General features: G+C 39.9%; 2 protein-coding genes across 2 annotated transcripts in view; one reads left to right on the forward strand and one right to left on the reverse strand.

Annotated features, from left to right (window-relative positions):
- Positions 1-27,935, forward strand: part of LOC143347706 (uncharacterized) — a 134,534-nt gene that overhangs the window by 5,698 nt on the left and 100,901 nt on the right. The window lies entirely within an intron of this gene.
- The window catches only part of LOC143348473 (uncharacterized), a 129,837-nt gene continuing 103,187 nt past the window's right edge, over positions 1,286-27,935 (reverse strand). The window contains exon 3 of the mRNA XM_076778700.1: positions 1,286-1,575. Coding sequence (XP_076634815.1) covers positions 1,286-1,575 — 290 coding nt within the window. The remainder of the gene's footprint in view (positions 1,576-27,935) is intronic.

Below are 27,935 nucleotides of genomic sequence, written 5' to 3' on the forward strand. Positions count from 1 at the left end.
AGAAAAATCTTTCGATCACCTCGAATCGAAGCAATTAATAGGGGTGTAGAAGCTACCAGTACAAAACGAACAGCCAGATTCACGAAGATACGCGAAGAAACGTATGTACACTCATACACGAAAGTATTCGAACGCTTACAATTCTAATATTCAACTAATGAAATATGTATGTTAAATTGAAGCATTTGATGTAATATGACACGTATAGCAAGGGATTGGTCTTAAGACTACATAAGTAAGATTAGACAATAATTCAACGATTTGTACCGTGTTTACACTACATTTATTGTAAACACGTACCAGAAGCGGCTCACAAAAGTATTCGAACGGAACATTTAATAATTATTTAAATTGAATAATTGAAAGTTTTAGTAGGAAGTTGGCCCACCTTTGGCTTTTATAACGGCCCTAAGTCGGTTTTCCGTTGAGTGGACTAACTTAGAAGTAATAACATATTTCAGTAATATTTCGTTTTAACGCTATGTACAATCTAAATTTTAGAAAAATTCAGTCTTCAGTGAATTGACCAGTCTTGAGAACACCAGCTTCGATAAACTAATATACGTATATACGAATATGACTAATGGCTAATTTCGACTGTTTCGATAGTTCCACCGATAAAGGAAGTTCTGCAACATGGCAGGACACACGCGCGGAGCATAAATATTAATAGGAATTCGAAAGTTGAATGTTTCGATCGTCTGGCGTGTCCAGCAACAGTAGGTTAATCTTTCCTTCGGTGGATTCGATAAGTTCGTTGGCTACTCTCCCCTCGAAATAATTTACCAAAGTTTATATCGCCGAAAGGCAACGGCGGCTCGAGCGCAAGAGCGTACGATCAGTGGGGTCGTAATACTTGTCTGGCAGCCGGAGTCTATACAAACGAGGGAGCAAACCGCATCGCGGCGGCGCGGAAGAGATGGAAACAAACAATCGGATGGAACCAGGGTTCGGTGCACGTGCGAACGGACAGAAACGCTACTCGCGATCGTGATCCATTCGTTAATATCGGCGGGGGAAACGATAAATTCGGTCCAGCGCGGATCGTAAGAGGCCCCGAGAGCGTGCGTGAAACGCCAGAGAGTAAATCGTGGTCTTACCGTTTCACCGAGACACGCCCCGTTAACTCGCGGGTTAAACGTCAAACTCCGCCCCATTTTTTTCGAGACCCATTTTCTTTTTCCTTTTCTCGATTCGTCTCTTTTTCTCTCTCTTCGTATAGGAAGATCGCGACCTCTACCCCGATTCTCGATCGGGTTAAACAAACAGCGACTGGTTCTCACCTTTATCGCGATAATGGCTGTAATTTCGGCGGTCCTCGTTCCCTCTCGATGCATCCACGTACACGTACATGCGCGTACGTGCAACTCCTCAGATTGCAGACGCATCGTTGGCTGATTGCATGGCGCGGCTTCCTCGCGCGATCGCGATTTATTACGGGAACCTGTCCCGCTCGTGCTGACTCCTCGCGCGATCGACACCAACGATCCCCTCGTGCTGCGTAGCTGAATCGCCGATCCAACGAGGATACCGATTTTTCATCGAATTTGGCAGGTCTCCAGGCTCGAGCAGCGCCTGGAACAACGATAGGTTCTTCCTATTAACACATTGCGTACCGCACTCTGTTCGTTCAACGTGCTTTTAGGACCCGCACATTTTTCGAACTCCAGAAACACTATACGATGCATATATGCAATTTTTAAATTTGCATTTGGTATTATATTCATATAAGGTATTATTAAATATTACTGTGTGAAAAGTGGCGAAAAGTTTTCTCGAACCCTTATATTGTAAAAAAATTCTCAAATATTGCTGCTCGTTTTATCATCTTACACGAGTCTCCCCCTTTAAATGAAAATAAATATAAAAATTTGAATAATTTAATCGTATTGAACGAGTCATCGACATGTTACAATAGCGCGCGATTCTCTATACTGCGATGGTATTGTGTTTCAAGTGGTTCCAGCACGATCGTCGATCGGTTGGACGAGTAAGCGTAGAAACGTGGCCGTTCCCAGCTAATTAATCGGCCGCGTCGAAGGGAAACTGGTGCCGCTCGTTATTAGCTTATGAAGCCGTAATTTTATTATGAGTTTTATAGACAAGAGGCTCGTAGCTCGGACAAGACCCGGTGTGCATCGTACACGAGCGTCCACCTCGATCGACGTGCTTTCGTCTTTTTCTTCGTACGGTACTTACGCGACGCTTACGAAAGCGTACGAGTACCCAGGGGGTTCAATGAAGTGCACATCCGACAAGCGTGCGTCTAGACGTCGAGGTCCGGTGAGCAATGCTAATGTGGAAAACACGATAATCGACAGCCGTTGCGAAAAAAAAGAGCGTAACTCTTTTTGTCGTCGCGGTGGTTTCAACTATCAACGCGCGTTACCGCGAATGGGCTGCTTACTGTAATTCTAAAAAAGCCCCTACAAACTTCCGATTAATGATTTTGTACCGTTTCAACCCGCCGTGAAAAACAATACGTCCAAGTTTGCTGCGACGCGAGATGACGATCGATCAGGGGTTCAACGGATATACGTACCGTTGACGTGATTTCAACTGGTAATATTCGCTGACACAGTTCTTTTAAAAACAGCAACCGAATGTACAAAGATCGCGTGCTGATAGAGTGAGGTCTAACTGTGTTCTGCCCGAGTTCTGATCGACGACTGTGCGTTTGACCCGCGGTAAACAGACCAGACCGATGCTAAACTGCGTACCGATAGGAACTGAAACTCAATCGCGATCGTCATTTGTTGTCCGCGAGCCTGACTCCTGATGTTTACGTTCGGGCCAAACTCTTCGTCACGAGTCAGATTCCTTAAACTACGGGAAGGGATTGAGGTTGTGATTGTTTGAAACGTAAGAATTTTGGTTGATCGGTCGTGCTACGTGGATCTGAGATGGTCTTGAGATGGGACTTAAAATAACAGGATGTTTATTGAAATTTGAACGTGATGTCACAGAAACATATAGAAGATACCCTGAAATATCTAAAAGAAACCTACCAAAAAATATAACCACACCAAAAGAAGGTTGTCGCCAACGTTGACGCGACGTAAAACGGTGAATGAAAAAAAACGAAATATTTGTCGACATATTTATAAATGTTTGACGCAAACACTCGCGCGTCGCGCAATAAGTCTCTCGAGGGGACAGAGATCCTGCACGACGTACGGAATCGTAGGAGCATCGCGTCTATATTCGAGCATTTCGAACCTTGAACATGCGATGTAAGCAAGCACTCGTTAAGAAGTATTACGTAAAGCGGTTGGCCGTTTAATGCATATTTATATAAACGGTTATTTCTTCTTTGCCGCGTAGCGCCTCTTCAAATTTGCTATTTAAATACAAACGCGGAATCCGTGCCCGGCGATTAGCGAGCGTACGATTCGCCGCGGTACTAAATGTCGCGAGGCGTGTTTACCCGACAATAATTCATTTAACGGTTAGTTATCCACTTATTCCCGGTAACTGGTCCCGGGCAACGGCTATCCCCTACGGATCGGCCTTGTTTTCAAAGTTCAAAGCCACGGGTGACCGTAGGAAACCGACTGGCCGTAGCTCGAAAACCACCAAAGCTCCAGCAAAGTTTACTTTCGCGGCCGTTTGAAGTGGCGCCCATCGGTACGAGACCAGACGCGTGCAAAGTATACACTGTGGGTACATCAACGGTTTACGAGATCTCAAAGACTAGATTTAATTACCACCGCGAAAGATGTCTGACTCGTCTGGCTGGTGCACGGTACAATGGCGGTATTATTGTCGCAACGGAACTCCTAGTATCGGTTTCTACAAAATGTAGAAACCATTCTGTTCTTCTTTCGAAGTCAGTTCGATTCGACTGCACGACAGGTATTAAAAGAAGTAATCTAAGCATAGAAATGCGTTCTACGATCCTGATACTATCGAAAGAAGGATATTCTGTCTGAATTTTGTATCAGTAGTATCAAAAGTTATACAGGGTGTTCGGCCACCCCTGGGAAAAATTTTAATGGGGGATTCTAGAGGCCAAAATAAGACGAAAATCAAGAATACCAATTTCTTGATGGAGGCTTCGTTAAAAAGTTATTAACGTGTAAAGTTCCACACGTATTGAATTTTTTTCTCGAAAATGCGCAGGACTTCGGGGGTATGTCTATTCACCAAAAATGATTGTAATTGACCTCCACAGCTAACCATATTTTTTCCAAAACGATTTGAAATTTTTTTTTTCTGTCGAAAAATTTCACTCCTTCTCGAATTTTTTTCTAGAAAGTGGGTAGGATTTCGAGGTTATGTCTAATGACCAAAAATGATTGTAATTGACCCCCACAGCTAATCATATTTTTTCCAAAACGATTTGAAATTTTTTTTTTCTGTCGAAAAATTTCACTCCTCGAATTTTTTTCTAGAAAGTGGATAGGATTTCGGAGGTATGTCTAATGACCAAAAATGATTGCAATTGACCTCTGCAACTAAATATAATTTTTTCAGTATGATTTGAAATTTTTTAATTTCGTCTAAAAATTTCAGTACCTAATCGAATTTTTTCCTCGAAAGTGGGTAAGATTTCGAGGGTATGTCTAATGACCAAAAATGATTGTAATTGACCTCCACAGCTAACCATATTTTTTCCAAAACGATTTGAAATTTTTTTTTTCTGTCGAAAAATTTCACTCCTTCTTGAATTTTTTCCTCGAAAGTGGGTAGGATTTCGAGGGTATGTCTAATGACCAAAAATGATTGTAATTGACCCCCACAGCTAACCATATTTTTTCCAAAACGATATGAAATTTTTTTTTTTTGTCGAAAAATTTCACTCCTCGAATTTTTTTCTAGAAAATGGGTAGGATTTCGAGGGTATGTCTAATGACCAAAAATGATTGCAATTGACCTCTGCAACTAAATATAATTTTTTTAGTATGATTTGAAATTTTTTAATTTCGTCTAAAAATTTCAGTACCTAATCGAATTTTTTCCTCGAAAGTGGATAGGATTTCGGAGGTATGTGCAATGACCAAAAATGATTGTAGTTGACCCCCGTAACCGAAAATAATTTTTCCAGAACGATTTGAAATTGTTGAATTTAATTGTGAATAACTTTTTAACAAAGCCTCCATCAAGAAATTGGTATTCTTGATTTTCGTCTTATTTTGGCCTCTAGAGCCCCTCTATTAAAATTTTTCCCGAACGCCCTGTATGTAGACTGCGGATGGGAAGTTTTTATTCTCAAAAAACTACAGAATGCAAAAATATAAGAAATACTCAAAGTAGAACACGGAATATATTTAGGGGTTGAGATAACTCTCTATGAAGCTCCCATTTCATTAATTCTAATAAAAATATCTGCATAAAAATCCGCAGTTTACGTATATGTTTTCGCCCAGAATTTCGAAGCCACATCGGAGCCATTTTTACCATTGATCTTTACTGCAAATTTTCCAGAATGCTTTGAATTCTGCGACCGTCGACTGAAAAGAGACATAGACAATTTCCAGCGGAAAAAATTTCTATATTTCTCAAATGTCTCGTTCATAAAGAATTCAAAACAGAGCATCTCGGAACGTCGACGAAGGACTCGTTGTAAGAAACTTATTTCACGTTCTTTAAACTATTTATTCGCCGTTGACGAACTGAAATTTGCCCCGACGCGGTTCTATCGGGTGGAGGCTTTTCGTGAAAAAGAAAGGAACGTCCGTGGCGCGAAACAGAGGCAGAGGGACGGTCGTAAATCAAAATTTTTCTAAACGAACCGCGACAAACGAAAGTCAAGCGTCGGTCTGAAACGTGACGCGGCGGGTGTTCAAACGGCGGCTGTTCTCGCGCGAAACCGTTCGCCCGTCGTAAAGCCCGGTACGCGGAGGCCGAAAATAGGTGTTATTCGAACGACGACAGCTAGTGGGCAGAGTCCCATTCTCGTGGATCCGTGTACCACCCCCCTGGAGAAACGAGGACTCGGAAGGTGGCTCTGTTACGTTTCAAATGTCCCGGGCTCCTCGGGCGCATTCCTGTATAAACACGAACGGAAATACACTCATCCACCGTGGGCCTCGGCTCCATTCAGAGTGCGCGTGGTTAGCTTCATTCACAGCTACCCCCACCAGGACACGTGTGTATCTCTCTCTCTCTCTCTCTTCAAACCACTACTATGTGCGTTGCCAGACGCGCGAACGTGCCTAAACAACCGTCGCGCTTAGATCATTCGAAATTAGATGGACAGTCCGGAGGGTGCCGTCGCTGGATCTGTCCGCCACCGAGCGGAAGTGACTGCGAAAACGATAAACGGCCATTTCACAGGCCAAGCCAATTTTGATCGACTCCTCCGGCGCGCGTTTCCGTTCGTTCAACTTTGTCCAACCCAGCGTGACTAACTGCGGTCCGACACCAGAAGCTACCCCGTTCCGGTGATCGATTACACTGTTACTCCCACTCGTATCCCCTACGCTGTAATGGCGACTCGATATAAATGAAAATTAGCTTCTTACGAATCCGAGCTCTTGGAACTGCTGTGCAAGATTTATTCGTTGAGATATTTAACCCTTAAATGCATGATGATGTATATGTACATTAGTGTTTTCTTCCTTACATAATTTCTAAACGGTAATTCAAACACAGTATTTTTTACTTTTAATAGGTGCTAAAAATATCTATCTTAGTTTTTGAACGCAAACTTTCATGATATGGCAGTTCACTTTTTTAACTGACAAAATTTGGCAGTTTGGCGCAACACTTTCAAATACACACTTTGGCGGTGAAATTGTAATTTCATTTTAGTGGATACTAAATAGTATTATTACGTGCAAAAAGTCATTCACTGCAGTAAGCCTAATTCGAAGACAATCGTATAATAGAATAGTACTTAGGGTACATTATTAATAGTAACTGTAATGCATACTGATGTAGATCTACATCAGTAAGTTTTCTTTATAAAAATATACTTTTTAGAAAAAAAAAATTTTTCTTTATTTTTCCCTTAATCTATGTTTAATTATCTACCTGTTTCAATTTATTGTATTTAAAAAGGAAAAATCATGCATTTAAGGGTTAAAGGTTTGTGACAATCGATTCGGTACGATACCCTTTCACGTAGACATTAAGGGGTGAAACCGCTGTGACTGTCATTGCTTGGAGACTTTAAAAATGACCTTCTAAAATATTAAAAATTCTGACTGTTTCTCCGACTTTCACAAATTCTTGTTATTATATGTATATGGTGTTCGAATAGAATCCTTTGCAGTTCGTCGTAATCGTTATCAGAGGTCAGTGAATTCCAGAGTTTCGAAAATGGATACTGATGCTGCAATAGATTTTCCCGAGTACACAACACGCCTGCCGTGGTCTACCGTTCAACCTATCTCGTTTCCTTCGTAATGCACGAGAACATTAGTTTATCAAGCTTTCACGCGCGATAAGGGTTGTTTAAATAGGGGATGTTCGAGGCACCTGCGTTACTGTAAAACGTCCTCGTTAAAATGTACATGCACGGACGACGCGCGCTGCGGAGAACCAATAGAGGGGTCGTCTTATCTGCGGAATGCTCGATAAAGAGTTGGCCGATAGTGTTTCTTGGTATTTCGCTGTCTCGTAAAAGGTTCGTGTGGTATCGCGTGTAGGTCGATTCTGTACGACGATGTTTCCATCCATCTTCCTTACTCTTATCGATCATTCTCGCTGTATAATCCCTATCGATCGCCTCGAGGCATCCAACGATCTTTGCAATAGTTGCAGCCATTTCGACGAATCATTTATAATTTCACTTTGGCCAATCGGGATCCAAATACCAAGGATTGCATTGCTCCCTTTATACTCCACATTTTTTGTCGGTGAAATAATAACCGAGGTAGTCACAGTTGCATATTCACGAGAATATATATACAAAGTAAGACACTTGTACAAAGCCTAAATGGCAGCAATACAATGTCTATTGTACGATAACACAGGTGATCAGCCCTTTTACCCGAATTTTTACAATTCCAACATTGTTTAACGAAGCTACCCAGGGTACCCAGGGTACCCAGGGAAATTTAAAGGTTCCTAAGACCTCGTAATAACGTTGCAATATCAGAAGCTCTTCTAGAAATTTCGTTAACCATAGGAAAATCTTTCGATCACCTCGAATCGAAGCAATTAATAGGGGTGTAGAAGCTAACAGTACAAAACGAACAGCCAGATTCACGAAGATACGCGAAGAAACGTATGTACACTCATACACGAAAGTATTCGAACGCTTACAATTCTAATATTCAACTAATGAAATATGTATGTTAAATTGTAAATATCCAAATACCAAGGATTGCATTGCTCCCTTTATACTCCACATTTTTTGTCGGTGAAATAATAACCGAGGAAGTCACAGTTGCATATTCACGAGAATCTATATACAAAGTAAGACACTTGTACAAAGCCTAAATGGCAGCAATACAATGTCTATTGTACGATAACATAGGTGATCAGCCCTTTTACCCGAATTTTCACAATTCCAACATTGTTTAACGAAGCTACCCAGGGTACCCAGGGTACCCAGGGAAATTTAAAGGTTCCTAAGACCTCGTAATAACGTTGCAATATCAGAAGCTCTTCTAGAAATTTCGTTGACCATAGGAAAATCTTTCGATCACCTCGAATCGAAGCAATTAATAGGGGTTTAGAAGCTAACAGTACAAAACGAACAGCCAGATTCACGAAGATACGCGAAGAAACGTATGTACACTCATACACGAAAGTATTCGAACGCTTACAATTCTAATATTCAACTAATGAAATATGTATGTTAAATTGTAAATATCCAAATACCAAGGATTGCATTGCTCCCTTTATACTCCACATTTTTTGTCGGTGAAATAATAACCGAGGAAATCACAGTTGCATATTCACGAGAATCTATATACAAAGTAAGACACTTGTACAAAGCCTAAATGGCAGCAATACAATGTCTATTGTACGATAACACAGGTGATCAGCCCTTTTACCCGAATTTTCACAATTCCAACATTGTTTAACGAAGCTACCCAGGGCCTACGTGCACGAACATTGATGAGAACAGAAAGCACTTTGAAATTCGAACTTTCTACTTTCGTAGTGTGGTCAAGTATAAGGGATGGCTGAATCCGGGCAAGGAAACGGAGATACCAGTTCAATAAATAATACAGTCTATATTTTATATACTACACAATTATAATCATACGAGTCTCTTCTGGCTTGCGTATCACTTATGGCCCCGACTACCTGTCGCGGCCTGTTACTTATTTGGTTTTCGGAGGATAGGCGGTTCTTTTTTTCGCCAATCATGTTCCTCCGAAAACACCCACCTCCGACGTCCCTCTTCGTGCAAACCAGGTGACAATTTTGTACCCTGGACGTCGGCTACCTGCACTCCCTTCGGCGACCAGGTTTATGATGCGACCATCGCTATTGTGCGCTCTCGCTGATCGAGCTAGCGTACGCATCATAAACCCTGTCCCTGTCCGAAGCATTCTAATTGCCTACAGTAGTTAGTTTAACGTATTCAAAAGGTTCAGAATTCCTAAAAGCAACGATCAACGAGACCCCCCAGCATCCGATCCGCCATTATATCGAAAGGTCTCCGCGTCGATAGATCGTTCTTACGGTACCAGTTCGTCTACCGTTACACGCGTACGTCGCTGACCAATGACAGAGCGGATCGGGAGCGAGTATACGCTCCGATTGGTCGATTACAACGGCAATTAACGAGATAAATTAGCTCGACCAAGGTGGCTCGACCGGCTGACCGTCCCGAGGATCGTATTCCGACTATTCCAACAGATTCGATCCGGCGATCGCCTCCGCGACGCCGCGTTAATTGCGAGCGTCGGTAAGTCGATCGGTCGGCGATCGACGGAAATAGCCTCTGTAACTGTCAGGATTAATTAGTCATGCGCCGGTGATGCGCGGGAAACGGCGTGACAGTTCGCCAAGACGCGAAATTCCCTGTGTTTGGTCGCGCCTACTTATCCGACTGAACGTTTTAAGCCGACAGCCATGAGCTTCGCGCCGCCCCGCGCGAACCAACGAATACTCTTCTGCTTTATTTAACCGGGGAACGACCCGTTCCGCGAATCCACCGTGTCGAAACGCGCGGGAATTTCGTTTCGCCTCCGATCCACCTCCCCGAATCTATTTAGCCCTCTCGCTCCGACATGCTCATAATAATAGGGTGGGTACTCATCTAAAAAATGTATGTTTAAAATAAATAAAATGCACCTTTATATTAGATCGTTCCATAAGTTCGCGCCATTCGTTTATCCCATAAATTGTTTTAAGTCGTAACAAGACCCAATAGTTTAGGAGTTAAAAATTCTTACTCGTCGATTCGTGAATAAAATTTGTCCAATTGTGGTCGTGAGACTGCGAATATTCACGATCGATCCGTGTTCCAAATTAGAAACGTATTTCATATTAGGGCATCTGACCCTATACAGAGTGTTCGGCCAAACCTGGGAAAAATTTTAATGGAGGACTCTAGAGGCCAAAATAAGACGAAAATCAAGAATACCAATTTGTCGATAGGAGGCTTCGTTAAAAAGTTATTAACGTTTAAAGTTCCGCCCGTACTGAATTTATTTCTCAAAAATGCGCAGGATCTTGGGGGTATATCTATCCACCAAAAATTATTGTAATTAACCCCTTTAGTTAAAAATAATTTTTTTAGAACGATTAGAAGCTTTTCAAATTCGTCGAAAAATTTGTCCACATTCTTGAATTTTTTTTTCGAAAGTCAGTAGGATTTCAGGGGTATGTCTAATGACAAAAAATGATTGTATTTGATCCCTGCAATTGAAAATAATTTTTCTAAAACGATTTGAAATTTTTTTTTTCCGTCGAAAAATTTCACACATTCTCGAATTTTTTTCTCGAAAATGAGAAGGATTTCGGGGGTATGTCTATTCACTAAAAATGATTGAAATTAACCCCTTTAGTAAAAAATATTTTTTTTAGAACGATTAGAAACTTTTTAATTTCGTCGAAAAATTTGTCCACCTACTAGAATTTTTTTCTAGAAAGTGAGTAGGATTTCGGGGGTATGTCTAATGACAAAAAATGATTGTATTTGATCCCTGCAATCGAAAATAATTTTTCCAAAACGATTTGAAATTTTTTTTTTCCGTCGAAAAATTTCACACCTTCTCGAATTTTTTTCTAGAAAATGAGTAGGATTTCGGGGGTATATCTATCCACCAAAAATTATTGTAATTAACCCCTTTAGTTAAAAATAATTTTTTTAGAACTATTAGAAGCTTTTCAAATTCGTCGAAAAATTTGCCCACCTAATTGAATTTTTTTCTCGAAATAGCGTAGGAATTCGAGGGTATGTGTATTCACCAAAAATGATTGTAATTGACCCCTGCAATCGAAAATAATTTTTCTAAAACGATTTGAAATTTTTTTTTTCCGTCGAAAAATTTCACACCTTCTCGAATTTTTTTCTAGAAAATGAGTAGGATTTCGGGGGTATATCTATCCACCAAAAATTATTGTAATTAACCCCTTTAGTTAAAAATAATTTTTTTAGAACTATTAGAAGCTTTTCAAATTCGTCGAAAAATTTGCCCACCTAATTGAATTTTTTTCTCGAAACAGCGTAGGAATTCGAGGGTATGTCTATTCAACAAAAATGATTGTAATTGACCCCTACAATCGAAAATAATTTTTCTAAAACGATTTGAAATTTTTTTTTCCGTCGAAAAATTTCACACCTTCTCGAATTTTTTTCTCGAAAATGCGTAGGATTTCGGGGTTATGTCTATTCACCAAAAATGATTGCAATTGATCCCTGCAATCGAAAATAATTTTTCCAGAACGATTTGAAACTTTTCAATTTCGACGAAAAATTTGTCCACCTTCTTGAATTTTTTTCTCGAAAATGCGTAGGATTTCGGGGTTATGTCTATTCACCAAAAATGATTGCAATTGATCCCTGCAATCGAAAATAATTTTTCCAGAACGATTTGAAACTTTTCAATTTCGACGAAAAATTTGTCCACCTTCGTGAATTTTTTTCTCGAAAATGCGTAGGATTTCGGGGGTATGTCTATTCACTAAAAATGATTGTAATTAACCCCTTTACTAAAAAATATTTTTTTTGGAACGATTAGAAACTTTTTAATTTCGTCGAAAAATTTGTCCACCTGCTAGAATTTTTTTCTAGAAAATGGGTAGGATTTCAGAGGTATGTCTAATGACCAAAAATGATTGTAATTGACTCCCGGAACTAAAATTAATTTTTCCAGAACGATTTGAAATTTTTGAATTTAATTGTTAATAACTTTTTAACGAAGCCTCAGTCAAGAAATTGATATTCTTGATTTTCGTCTTATTTTGGCCTCTAGAATCCCTCTAGTACAATGGCAATAAACGTTTATGAATAGAAAACTACGGTGAATTTTCAAAAATCCAATCGAGTAAATTTTGTACAATTTTCATTAGAAATTACGAATGAGTCATTTTTACCACTAGTTCCAGCGTTAAATGCAATCTAGTGGATCAATATGCTTTGAAAAATGTGCTGCATTAAAATACGACTCTCCATCCTCGATCTTTCAGGCCTCGATTCGACACAATTTGTTCGCGACGTGATTTACATTACGAGAAAATTCACCGTGTCTTTAATTATTGTAGCGAATTACGAAACAGCCCGTACTTGGACTTTTTTTTACACAGTGGTCCACCGATTTCTATCTCCGCCGGCGAACCGCCGATGAAAATGTAACGGCTGTTACGTTGCTCAAGAGAAATAACTCCATTTGAGAAAAGTGTCTCGCTTACAACCGAGATACTTGTTGGCCGTTACGTCCACCTGAAGGCGCCGCTAATAGCACATATTGAAATCGACACCGTGAACCTGGTCGACGTACAGCGAACACGATTAATTACTAACGTTCAATTAAATCCATCACGGTGGCCAATCGCGCATAAACCTCCACTTAGCCGCGGTCCGATCGATAAAAATAAATACCGGGTTCTAAACGTATACGGTCGCGTGTTTCGAAACAAATTACGATCTTGACGCCCGCGCGATGACTGATCCAGCGTCGGTGCGTCTCTGAGCGCGTGTGCGCGTGTTTTTCAACAGAATCGACTGCGCGCTTTCATAATCCGTACTGTAAAACGATCGCTGGCAGAAAGCTTCGGTATCGTATTTCCTGCGCGAGCGTTCCCGACGACGTTATTATCAATGCGTAACGATCGTTGCGCAAACGCATGGAAAAAGACAGTTTTTTGACGCGTTGTTCCTTGATTGAAAAAAAGAAACATTTGGACCGTTTATTTTGAAAGTGGTGCAAGTCCATTTACTTTTGTTTCGAGAAAATTGAATGTTAGCAGATCTGACAATTAAAAAATATAGGTTAATTATGTGAAGTCTGGGAATGTTTGTACTAATTTAGCAATATGTAATTTAATTATACAGGGTGTTCGGCCACTCCTGGGAAAAATTTTAATGGGAGATTCTAGGGACCAAAATATGACGAAAATCAAGAATACCAATTTATTGATTGAGGTTTCGTTAAAAAGTTATTAACGTTTAAAGTTTCACCCGTATTGAATTTTTTTCTCGAAAATGCGCAGGATTTCGGGGGTATGCCTATTCACCAAAAATGATTGTAATTGACCCCTGCAACTAAAAATAATTTTTCCAAAACGATTTCAAATTTTTTTTTTCCGTCGAAAAATTTCACACCTTCTCGATTTTTTTTCTAAAAAGTGGATAGGATTTCGAAGGTATGTGTATTCACCAAAAATGATTGTAATTGACCCCTGCAACTGAAAATAATTTTTTCAGAACGATTTGAAATTTTTTTTTTCGTCGAAAAATTTAGACACCTAATTAGATTTTCGGTAAAGAATTTTTTTCTCGAAAGTACGTAGGATTTCGAGAGTATGTGTAATGACCAAAAATGATTGTAATTGACCCCCGCAACCGAAAATAATTTTTCCAAAACGATTTGAAATTTTTGAATTTAATTGTTAATAACTTTTTAACGAAGCCTCCATCAACAAATTGATATTCTTGATTTTCGTCTTATTTTGGCCTCTTGAAATAACAAATATCACTTAAAATATATCTCATATTAATCCAATTTTGTTTATAAATAATAACAAGAAATAAAATAGGATTAGCATTTTTTATTTTGAACGTTAATTATATTTATATATTGTTAAACTTAACACAAGATATTGGTATTATTAATTATTTATGCTCTTCATGTGGCAGTGTTTTGAAATATTCATGATGCACAGGAGGTATACAGGGTGTTCGGCCACCCCTGGGAAAAATTTTAATGAGGGATTCTAGAGGCCAAAATAAGACGAAAATCAAGAATAAAAATTTGTTGATGGAGGCTTCGTTAAAAAGTTATTAACAATTAAATTCAACAATTTCAAATCGTTCTGAAAAAATTATTTTCAGCTGCGAGGGTTAATTACAATCATTTTTGGTCATTACACATACCTCCGAAATCTTATCCACTTTCGAGAAAAAAATTCGAGAAGGTGTTGAAGTTTTTCGACGAAAAAAAAATTTGTCAAATCGTTTTGGAAAAATTATTTTCGGTTGCGGGGGTCAATTACAATCATTTTTGGTCATTACACGTACCCTCGAAATCCTACGCACTATCGAGAAAAAAATTCCTTACCGAAAATCTAATTTGGCGCCTAAATTTTTCGACGAAAAAAAAAAATTTCAAAACGTTCTGGAAAAAATATTTTTAGTTGCAGAGGTAAATTACAATAATTTTTGGTCACTAGACATACTCCCGGAATTGTACCCACTTTCGAGAAAAAAATTCGAGAATGTGTGAAATTTTTCGACGGAAAAAAAAAATTCCAAATCGTTTTGGAAAAAATATTTTTAGTTGCAGGGGTCAATTACAATAATTTTTGGTCATTACGCATACCCTCGAAATCTTGCGCATTTTCTAGAAAAAAATTCATTATGGGCGGAACTTTAAACGTTAATAATTTTTTAACAAAGCCTCGATCAACAAATTGGTATTCTTGATTTTCGTCTTATTTTGGCCTCTAGAATCCCCCATTAAAATTTTTCCCAGGAGTGGCCGAACACCCTGTATAAGGTAATAGCTGCTGCATATCCTTATATTTTTCGTATGTAATAGGCTTGGTATCGTGATACAAAGGCGCCAGGGCGATTTTTTCAAATTTTAGCGGTCTTCCCCGACATGTAGCTGATAAATTTAGAGTCTTCAATTCTGTGACCTCCATTGATGTTTTATATGAAATAGTATACGGTGCAGTTTTGCAGAATCTCATCCAACATATTTGCAACCAATTTACTTTTCCTACATTAGTGTTTCTTCTTATCTGTTTTTTAATTGCGTTTCGTAGATTTTTTGTTGAAACGAAATTCTCTCGTTTCATTTCGTGTAAAATAAATTTATTATGTCGCCTACATTGGTTTATAACGTCATAATAATCCTGTGGTGTGTCCAGGAAATTCTTTTTTCGTAATGCCATTTCTATGATACCAAAATCTGTATCGTTTGGAAGATACGAATGTCCGGATAGTAAAAATTGATGATCAATTACCTCAATGTTATTTTCCAAAGACTGGACAACCCTCAACCACATCAACGCCATTTGTAAATTTCAATTTTGCCCAGTACACGTATCACTATATGCAATAACATAAGTATGGAAATTGGACTTACACCACTTTCATAATCAATGGTTACGTAATTTCTTTTACTGGCAAATTTTAAATTGAACAAAGCATTAGCATTTTTTAAGATATCAAATACTAACTAGTCATAAACAAAAAGTTTACACTAAATTAAGCATAAATCACATCATATCTCATTTTTTTTTAAAAAAAGGACTTACACCACTTTCAAAATAAACGGTCCATTTAATTTTTAAGATCCATCGGGGAAATCGGTCGTGACGTCGCCGGAATCCAACTTCCTAATTCGGTGGTGACGTTAGAGAATCGTGAAAAAAAATAGTTATTGGAATCCCTTCGCGTATGATTTTGACACAGATTCTACGAACGCGGCGCTTCGAATTCCCGAACGACATTTCGAGAGACGCGTGCACGAATCGGTGAAGAGAAAGTGTCCACAAACGGAATCGTAATGCCTTAAAGCGTATGTCACTCGCGTCCAAGCACTTGGCACTCGAATACGAGTACCGTCGTCTGTGTCATCGAGTGCGTCTCTCCCGTCACTCAGGTATACGTGGCTCTTTCGTTTGTCCTTTTATAATCACGATAAACATCGCGTACGTTTTTAAAAAAAAGAAAAAAGACCTGTATACACATAAAAAACATACATTCCACGCGTTCCGTACAATTTACGGTATCTCTTTGTATAAACGAGACCTTTTCTATCTACGGGACGTAATTCGTGGCACATACGGGGCGTCCCGACCGAGGAGCCACTCGAACCTCTACAATTGTGGCGACATCGAAAATATAGTTTCTTTTTTATAAATTGAGGGTACTGAAACATACTTGATCGATTCTTTCGACACAAACGGAAGTATTGTTCTTTTGATTCTATTTTAATTCGATAATGTGTCACAACACAAGATTATCGCTAGTTTCTACGCTAGAATTTTCTGTTGTATTCCTCTTAATAATACTTTATTAATCGTCGGAATACTAGGTTAACGGCGTACAAATACAATTTGACTATTCGTTGTCTTAGACTAGAAGCTTGCGCGTTCGTGTGACTGTCGACAATCAGAATCAGAGTGTCCATTTTGGAAAAAGTGCGGGATATATATGCAGGACTGGAAAAGAGGGAAAGGTAGGGAGAGAAAAGGGCGAGACAGAGAGAGCTTCCAAAAATGAGTCAGTGGTCAAGGTTCAGGTGTGAGTCAGGATAACTATGGAAAAGAATTTGAGATGTTTTGGAGTTTTGTGTGCGCGTAAACATGATGAGACATACTGGCGTAAACATAGTGATGCATACTGGTATACAACATTTCGTTTTAGGACAAGTGCGTGCTTTTTCTCCGACAACACAAGAAACAAAAAAATATTTATCAAATTTTTAGTATGCACATGTTCGAGGAATTCTATGTCGTTAAAATCATCGTATAGGAAAGTTTTAATAAAAATGCCCCGTTGTTAATGTGTTAATAGTACATATTACTCGGTACTACTTTTGGATTTCTTTCGAAGGGGACTTTGTGGAAATGGGATAAACACAGAATGTGGAAAATATATTAAATTAGTTTAGTAACCACGATAACCGGGTAAGGAATGTCTCGTAAAAGAAATATGTTTAAGAAAAACGATCAAGATATTTTACGATTCTATCTGTCCGTAATTACCAGGCATTTTAGCGTCGACAAATTGTAAAATTTCTTGTTAAGACTCGTCAGTTCCGTTATTTTTTCTCCCCCTGGAAACGTCGCGTATCATTTGTCAAACGTAAAACCAACCAGCTTCCCTCTAAATTTATTTTTATTATCATTATTATTTCGAACTGCTCCCAATTAACTTCCCCGAACGCATGTCCCGCTAATTGTCACGAGTTCGCGCGGATTCGTTGGATCTGTTAAAAATCCAGTTTCTTAATTGGACCGACTCGCCCCGTTGCCTGTTCCAAAGAAAACAGCCTTAAATCCAGTTTCATTATTTCAACGTTCGCGGATTTAGTAAACGGCGTTAATTAATGCTAGAACAGGGTAGCCAGCGTAATCGAGTAAGATGTAACGTTGATTTATTTTCGAAACTGCTTCTATTAATTGGGTATTTACGTTTTTTAACGAGGTAAACTCGACCAGCGCCGTTCCAGTCCAACACGGATGCCAATACGAAGTGTCCACTCGAACACAGTTTGGTAACGTTTGCGTACACATATAACAACATTATTTGCCTACAATGTGTAATCTCGTAGCCAGACCCGCAAGTTGACTCGTACTTTTTCGTTGACATAGAAACGAGCTCGAAAGAATTTTATTCTCAGCCAAGACTGAGACGAAAGCTTCTTCTTCGGTCTTTTCTTTTATAATTATTTAAAAATCACTTAAAAATTGCAAAATAACATTCAGAGAAACAATACTCGAACGTTCTGTGTATAGTTACAGTTACGAAATGAGAGTAAATCAATTTATCATCAAATATGGCGTACCCCGTTTCTTTAAATTTTAACGATATATGAAAGCTCCAGATGTAAGTTTTACAGTTATGACTCGGAGAATAAAAATAAAAAAATGCGTTTCTTTGTACCATCAAAAATTATATGCATTTGGATTTGGGAATTTTCTATTCTTATTCGTGGCTATTCCTCGTACGAGCAAATTTAAACAAATAGTATACGTTCGAAAAATTATATTAAATCGTACATCGAGGAGTTAATACTCCGAAATTATTGCATTGCTATAGTTCTGCTCCGCAATGTACGCGAGGATTAAATTTTTGGTGGCTACAATACGTTGTTTTCGTTTGTTGCCGATTTTTCGAAACGCCTCGACTCGTTTCTCAATGCCGATCTATGACCCACTTGAATGATTTATAAAGTTCCGTTCGTGAAATAACGAGCGTTTATACACTCGCAGATATCGTTAAAGATACGCGTGTAAACGCTTAAAAAGCGACGCGTGGGGATATTAAATGACGAGGGAATTTCATAGCCGGATCGTAAAACTTTGATCGGTCGCTTGGATCGTTACGCGTTCGATTGGATAAGAGCAGGTTTCGTTGTTCGATCCCGCGAATATTAACGGTGCGAACGTTTAACACGCGGAAACGGAAGTCGTTGGACGGAGGATTTATTTTCTCTACCGTTTGCAAACGATCGCAAGTGGCGCCGTGGAAATAGGTGGAACGCGTTTCGTCTTTTTTCGCGATTGATATTCATGCATTTCGTTCGGCTAGAAAACGTGCAAATAAATTTCAATTTCCATCGTTGGTCACGTCACGGAGACAATTCACGAAACCGCAGGCCGTGGATGTAATTCGAAGATTAACTGCGAAAGAGACGTTCCGCGGCGAGGTCCGCCATTATGGCGAACATACAGCCTCGTCGGTACCCGAAAATTAATTTCGATTCAATTTCTTAACCCTTTTGCATATCGAAACATTGGACCTACAACCCCGTTCGTAAATATGTATAGAACGTAATGGCAACTGCTTTAACGAAATTAAGTATTAAAAAGGATACGCCATCTTAACCCCTTAACGCTCATACTTTTCCAAGAATGATCAGTTTTCTGTATTGAACTTGTTTCTAAGCTACATAAAAACGCGGTTTTTGTCAAGTATAATTTGAAGGAAAACAAGTATTGTTATCCCTTAAACCGTTAAATTAAACAACTATCGTTTTTCAAAGCAATCAGACCATGAGCGTTAAAGGATTAAAGTTTATTTTAAAAATCGGATGCTTTGTAACGAATATAATATTTTTCACGGTCTTCATTTTGTTCATCGTTCTGTGCTGAAACATCGGGAAAACGTTTGAATATTTTAGTCCACGCGTGTGCGAGGTTTTGCTTTTCTCCCATAATTAAATGGCGATGAGAGATTTCGTTCGGCTAGAAAACGTGCAAATAAATTTCAATTTCCATCGTTGGTCACGTCACGGAGACAATTCACGAAACCGCAGGCCGTGGTTGTAATTCGAAGATTAACTGCGAAAGAGACGTTTCGCGGCGAGGTCCGCCATTATGGCGAACATACAGCCTCGTCGGTACCCGAAAATTAATTTCGATTCAATTTCTTAACCCTTTTGCATATCGAAACATTGGACCTACAACTCCGTTCGTAAATATGTATAGAACGTAATGGCAACTGTTTTAACGAAAGTTAGTATTAAAAAGGATACGCCATCTTAACCCCTTAACGCTCATACTTTTCCAAGAATGATCAGTTTTCTGTATTGAACTTGTTTCTAAGCTACATAAAAATGGGGTTTTTGTCAAGTATAATTTGAAGGAAAACAAGTATTGTTATCCCTTAAACCGTTAAATTAAACAACTATCGTTTTTCAAAGCAATCAGACCATGAGCGTTAAAGGATTAAAGTTTATTTTAAAAATCGGATGCTTTGTAACGAATATATTTTTCACGGTCTTCATTTTGTTCATCGTTCTGTGCTGAAACATCGGGAAAACGTTTGAATATTTTAGTCCACGCGTGTGCGAGGTTTTGCTTTTCTCCCATAATTAAATGGCGATGAGAGCATACGCGCACCTTAACGGTAAAGTGATTATTATAAAGACGTTCGCGGTAAGTTTACGAGTCTCGCCCTTACTCGAGGATGCCATTAAGCGGTCCGGACCGATAGCGCTCGTTATGGCTCAGCCTTCTGGCACGACTAGTTATCGTCGGCTGCGCGCCGATTTTTCGAACATTAAATAACACACCACGGATAATAGATTGCAGTGCTGTTAGATGATAGCTGCGGAGAAACGGACGGGGATCGATGCGGAAAAGTGAAAGCGTTGCGCTACGATCGCTTCCAAATAACTGCACTATTTGCCAACCGATAATTCACTTACCGGATGAAGGAACGACTTTGTTAACGATTACGGTGATTTTACGGTTTTGTTAACTTTATTGCTGGTGATAGGAAGAACTTCGGTGCTTGCTGGCTGAGTCTACCAATTACATCCTCGATAACAATTTTCTTTTTGTCGTCGAAGCTTTGTGTTGTATTCCTCTTAACACTTTAACCCTTAGAGCTCTATGGACGCATATATGCGTTTGGCGAAAGTCATCCGTGTAGCCTAAGGCCGCATTTATGTGTTTTCCCTAAATCATCCGCCTGGACTAAGGGCGCATATATGCGTTTGTCGATTTTTTCAATCAATATGCAGTTATTTTCGTGTAAAATTAATACAGGGGCACTCGTTAGTAATTTGCCTTCCTTAAGTAGCGGTTGGGCAATATTAGGGTCATAAAAATCCCCGGAAATTTCCGAAATGGAAATTCCATTTTACGTCCCACTCTCCCAAAAAAATTATTAATTCTTGTTGTAAATATCAAATTAAGTTTTTTAGTTGATCGTAATATTTAATGTTTTAAATTGTTAATGTTTATAATACATAATTTTAATGCTCGAAAATAACAGTCTTTAATTATTTAACCTTCTGCAAAAGAATCACTATAATTTATTACTGTTTGCGCCTTGAATTGTCACTTCAGTGTGGCAAAAAAGAATTCCGCCCCCAGCGATGGTCAGCGATAGCCGCGATAGTCCCTACGAACCGTTTCGGCCACGAGTATTCAGAGCTCAAAGGGCTAATGGCCGCACGAATCACGCGAAGACCGTTGTCCGTCACCACTGATATTGTAGACCAAAGTGAGCCATAGGGTTGGATACCTTGGGAGCCACAGGGTTGGATTTATAAGGAAAATGTATGGTTTCACTAGGGGCTCTATACCCTGGGAGTTACTAGAAGAAGTGGATGAACCAGGGGCTCTGTACCCTGGGAGCCGTAGGAGGACGTTACATGTACGAACCAAGGGCTCTATACCCTGAGAACGGTAGGAGAAGGTTACGTGGATGAACCAGGGGCTATATACCCTGAGAGCCACGGGGTTAGCTTTATAAGGAAAATCTATGGTTTCACGGATGAACCAGGTACTCTATACCCTGGGAGTCACTAGAAGAAGTGGACGAACCAGGGACTCTATACTCTAGGAGCCACAGGGTTAGATTTAAAAGGAAAATGTATGGTTTCACCAGGGGTCTATACCCTGGGAACCACTATAAGGAGTGTACGAACCAAGGGCTCTATACCCTGAGAACGGTAGGAGAAGGTTACGTGGATGAACCAGGGGCTATATACCCTGAGAGCCACGGGGTTAGCTTTATAAGGAAAATGTATGGTTTCACGGATGAACCAGGTACTCTATACCCTGGGAGCCGCTAGAAGGATTTTTAGGAAGTTTTAGGATCTTGTCATGCGATACACACTGGCATACAACATTTGGTGTCGTTTGAAGATTCATAACGGCAACTATGTATACAGGGTGTGGGAAAAATTTTAATGGGAGATTATACAGGCCAAAATAAGACGAAAATCAATAATATCAATTTCTTGACTGAGGCTTCATTAAAAAGTTATTAAAATATTAAATTAAAAAATTTCAAATCCTTCCGGAAAAATTATTTTCGGTTGCAAGGGTCAATTACAATAATTTTTGGTCATTAGACATACCCTCGAAATCCTACCCACTTTCGAGAAAAAAATTCGAGAAGGTGTGAAATTTTTCGACAAAATTAAAAAATTTCAAATCATTCTGGAAAAATTATTTTCGGTTGCAGAGATCGATTGCAATCATTTTTGGTCATTACACATGTCCCCAAAATCCTACGCATTTTCGAGAAAAAAATTCCTTATCGAAAATATAATTTCTGGCCAGAAATGTCTGCCCGAATTTTCATGCGAATCTTTAAAACGTTATAACTTCTGAACGGATTGGACAATTTTAATGTTTAAAAAAGCAAAATACGCGTATTTTGATGGAAAATATGTACACATCGCAAAAATATTCGAAAAGTTGGTCCTTGACCCCGCAAAATGAGAGAAACTCCATACAAATGGTCAAATTTTCAAACAGCCATAACTCCTACATTTGTGAATATATTTCAATGAAACTTTTTTCTGAAGTAGAGCTCATGGGTACCTACATATAACGCCAAACAAAATTAGTAAAAATGAAAATCGAATTTTTAAGAAAAATCGACAGGGGGTAGGTGCCTAAATTTTTCGACGAAAAAAAAAAATTTCAAATTGTTCTGAAAAAATTATTTCCGGTTGCGGAGGTCAATTACAATTATTTTTGATGAATAGACATACCCCCGAAATCCTACCCAGTTTCGAGAAAAAAATTCGAGAACGTGTGAAATTTTTCGACAAAATTAAGAAGTTTTAAATCGTTCTGGAAAAATTATTTTCGGTTGTGGGGGTCAATTACAATCGTTTTTGGTGAATACACATACCCCCGAAATCCTATCCACTTTCGAGAAAAAAAATCGGGAAGGTGCTGAAATTTTTCGGCGAAAAAAAATTTGTCAAATCGTTATGAAAAAATTATTTTTAGTTGTGGGGGTTAATTACAATCAATTTTGGTCAATACACATAGCCCCGAATTCCTACGCACTTTCGAGAAAAAAATTCCTTAGTGAAAATCTAATATGAGGCCAGAAATAGTTCTGCGAAATTTCACGCGTATCTTTAAAACGTCATAACTTCTGAACGGATTAGAGGATTTTAATGTTTCAAACGGCAAACAACGCGTATTTTGGTGGAGAGTATGTACAAATCGCAAAAATATTCGAAAAGTTGTTCCTTGACCCCGTAAAATGAGAGAAACTCCATACAAATGGTCCAATTTTCAAACAGCCATAACTCCTACATTTGTGAATATATTTCAATGAAACTTTTTTCTGAAGTAGAGCTCATGGGTGCCTACACATAACGCCAAACAAAATTAGTAAAAATGAAAATCGAATTTTTAAGAAAAATCGACAGGGGGTAGGTGCCTAAAATTTTCGGTGAAAAAAAAAAATTTCAAATCCTTCTGGAAAAATTATTTTCGGTTACAGGGATCAATTACAATAATTTTTGTTGAATAGACATACCCCCGAAATCCTACCCACTTTCTAGAAAAAAATTCAATATGGGCGGAACTTTAAACGTTAATAACTTTTTAACGAAGTCTCCATCAACAAATTAGTATTCTTGATTTTCGTGTTATTTTGGCCTCTAGAATCTCCCATTAAAATTTTTCCCAGCGATGGCCGAACACCCTGTATATAAATCGTTGACCATGGCGTTTTTGGCGTATCGCGGTAAACCGTGGGGTCAATTAGCGATAATTTCATGATCAAAACGATCGAAACGTTACGAGACTTTATGCGGCAGTTACGATAAGCAGCGCCGTAAATACGATTCACTACGGCACGGTACAATATGATGTTTTGGCACGCCTCGTTTAATGCACGCGCGTTATGGTGTTTCGACATGGCGGAATTACTGCCGCTTTATGCATACGCCGACTTCGCTTGGTAGCGCTCGGTTCGTCCCGGCGAGCAAGAACGCTATTATTTATATTCACCGTCATTTTGTTAGACGTAAGGGGGTTATTACGTCACGGTGCAATTTATTACGGTTCAATGCGTTAAGCTGCACCGTGGAAACGATAAGAAGGGAGCTACGGACAAATTTATCGCCGAAAAGGAAACACTCTTAAGATCGTACCTTCAGATCGACGGTTTACTTTATAATAATCATTATTTTACGATCATCGTAATCCGAGCAAGCATGCGACGTTGTGCATGGACTTTGAGAATTCGTAAAACGCGTCATTTTACTTACTTTAAATGGGACTCTCGGTCTCAACTGAATTATTTTACTTAATGTTGATTTTTACCAAATTGGTACATGAAAATCAATTTTCCTTTAAAGCATTTTAAAAATAATAATCTAACTGAAGATTATAGAAATTTTCAAACAATTACGTTTACCTGTACATGAAATTTTGGTGAACCATTTCTGGCCACACATTATATTTTCGGTAAAGAATTTTTTTCTCGGAAGTGCGTAGGATTTCGGGGGTATGTCTATTCACCAAAAATGATTGCAATTGATCCCCGCAACTAACAAGAATTTTTCCAGATCGATTTGAAATTTTTTATCAACTCTTTAAGGAAGACTCAATCAAGAAATTGATATTCTTGATTTTCGTCCTATTTTGGCTTCTAGAATTTCCCATTAAAATTTTTTCCAGGGGTGGCCCAACACCCTGTATACATACATATGTAAGACCAAAGAGCAGGTTCGAACGGATGTTTCGCGCATAATTTTCCGCCAAGTCAGACGATCGAATGAAAATAAGTGCATGGACTCGGTGGAAATTGCGTACACACAAAAGGGAGTACGTTCCTCGTACGATGTTTGGGCTACACTCCACTTGACACTAACAATATCTGGCGCGCGATAGCGGCACGCTTATTTCTGGCGTTTGTATGCATTCGAAAATATCCGTGTTCCGAGAACCGAGTCAGCCAAGAATGTCATATATTCATCCCCGAATCGGAGACCGTAACGAAAGGTAATCGATAAAGATAGGGACGGGCAAATAGTAGAATTAAAAGATCGTACAAGTTGGGCGGCGTCCACGAAAGGTCTCGTCTCTAAGGTCGTATGTCAGATTACTAATTGAACGAATCAATTGTTTCGACCCTATCTTCGGGCCCGATCGCCCGTTTGAAAGCTTTTAGCCCGATGTAATAGCACTCTGGGCCCGATCGACGAACGTTTATTAGATAAACAGACCTTCGACGCTAACGTCGTAGGCGCCATCCGCTTCTTCGACCGGTGAAATTCATACGATCGCATTTATTCGTCGACAATTACAATCACCGTGTCCTATCGGTTTCATTATCGCTAAAATATACTTTACGATGGTACAACTAAAGAAAATTCTACTGTAATTGTACTCTTTTCCGCAAGCGAACGAGACCCAACATCTGCAACGTTAAATTCAATATGAAATTTAATCGAAAGTCACTAGAAAATATGTTGGATGACCAACACGACCAAACACCACTCCGTCACATCGCAACCATTACTGATCCAAACATCCTAGTCACGATTCCTAATCCTTACTCATCCTGAACCTCTGTACCCTTCCTCAGTCACCCTGTCCCTTGACCATCGTCCTCTACCTCTACCTATTTCCAGCAATAGCATATAAGTGCGTGCAATATCGAAAAACAGACCAGAAAGAGTCTAGCATTCGGTTGACCCAACATTTGTACGAGTTCTTTGTCAGGAGCGCGAGATCCTGGATTTGCAATACTCAACCGGTGGTTTTAGGTATGGGTGGGAGAGAGAACCAGGGACTCTATACTCTGGGAGCCGTTAGAACGAGTGAATGATCCAGGAGCTCTATAACCTAGGAGCCACAGGGTTAGATTTATGAGGAAAATGTATGGTTTCACCAGGGGTTCTATACCCTGGGAGCCACTAGAAGGAGTGGACGAACCAGGGATTCTATACCCTAGAAGTCACAGGGTTAGATTTATGAGGAAAATGTATGGTTTCACCAGGGGTTCTATACCCTGGGAACCACTAGAAGGAGTAGACGACCCAGGGCCTCTATACTCTGGGAGCCGTAGGAGGAGGTTACGTGGACTAACCAGGAGCTCTATACCCTGGAAGCCACTAGAAGAAGTGTACGAACCAGGGGCTCTATACCCTGGGAGCTACTAGGAGGAGTGGATGAACCAGGGACTCTATACCCTAGGAGCCACAGGGTTAGATTTAAAAGGAAAAGTATGGTTTCACCAGGGGCTCTATATCCTGGGAGCCACTAGGAGGAGTGGATGAACCAGGGGCTTCTATACCCTGGGAGCTACTAGGAGGAGTGGATGAACCAGTGACTCTATACCCTAGGAGCCACAGGGTTAGATTTATGAGGAAAATGTATGGTTTCACCAGGTGTTCTATACCCTGGGAGCCACTAGGAGGAGTGGACGAACCAGGGGCTCTATACCCTAGGAGCCACAGGGTTAGATTTATGAGGAAAATGTATGGTTTCACCAGGGGTTCTATACCCTGGGAGCCACTGGAAGGAGTGGACGAACCAGGGATTCTATACCCTAGAAGCCACAGGGTTGGATTTATGAGGAAAATGTATGGTTTCACCAGGGGTTCTATACCCTGGGAGCCACTAGGAGGAGTGGACGAACCAGGTACTCTATACCCTGGGAGTCATTAGAAGAAGTGGACTAACCAGGAGCTCTATACCCTGGGAGCCACTAGAAGAAGTGTACGAACCAGGGGTTCTATACCCTGGGAGCTACTAGAAGGAGTGTACGAACCAGGGGCTCTATACCGTAGGAGCCACAGGGTTAGATTTATGAGGAAAATGTATGGTTTCACCAGGGGTTCTATACCCTGGGAGCCACTAGGAGGAGTGGACGAACCAGGGGCTCTATACCCTGGGAGCTACTAGGAGGAGTGGATGAACCAGGGACTCTATACCCTAGGAGCCACAGGATTAGATTTAAAAGTATGGTTTCACCAGGGGTTCTATACCCTGGGAACCACTAGAAGGAGTAGATGAGCCAGGGCCTCTATACTCTGGAAGCTGTAGGAGAAGGTTACGTGGACTAACCAGGAGCTCTATACCCTGGGAGCCACTAGAAGAAGTGTACGAACCAGGGGCTCTATACCCTGGGAGCTACTAGAAGAAGTGGATGAACCAGAGACTCTAAAGCCTAGGAGCCACAGGGTTAGATTTAAAAGGAAACGTATGGTTTCACCAGGGGCTCTATACCCTGGGAGCCACTATAAGGAGTAGATGAGCCAGGGCCTCTATACTCTGGAAGCCGTAGGAGAAGGTTACGTGGACTAACCAGGAGCTCTATTGGAAGCCGCTAGTGGCAGGAGTGGGGATGTAAACACGCTGTGCCTTCTTCTCGTGAAAGAATGGTACTATTGCTAGGTTGCCTTGGCGGCGAGAGTTCTATGTCAGCTTTTACGCGACGCATTCGCGGGAGTTACTTCTCGATTAGTCTAAAGGGCACTAATAAAACCACTAAGGTAGATAGTTGCTCGAGGGGGATTATAGCCCGATCTTGCTTCGAGTGTCAAAGTGACGTCGCCTCGAGAGTTTTAAGAAAACTGAGCTCCTCCGGTAAGAAAATGCGGCCCTTTACTAGAAATTGCTCGGTACAATGGCGGCGTATTACCGTATAAGGCAATGAAAATTGGCCCGAGTGCTCACATACAGCATGAGTCAACCCCGTCCAGGGGGGTTGTGCGCTAGATCATCGGGCCAACGCCCAAGCTACCAAACGTCTTGGTCCCACACACGAATGATACGTAACATCGTAAACGAAGTGTGAATTTTATTGGAATCCAACAAATATATACAAAATTGCATAAAAGCCAAACTGTTTACTTGAGAAGTATTTCCGAAATTTTAAGTCGTGTGTATTTCGAGGGTTGTTA

The sequence above is a fragment of the Colletes latitarsis genome, chromosome 11 (genome assembly GCF_051014445.1).
Source record: "Colletes latitarsis isolate SP2378_abdomen chromosome 11, iyColLati1, whole genome shotgun sequence".
Lineage (NCBI taxonomy): Eukaryota > Metazoa > Arthropoda > Insecta > Hymenoptera > Colletidae > Colletes > Colletes latitarsis.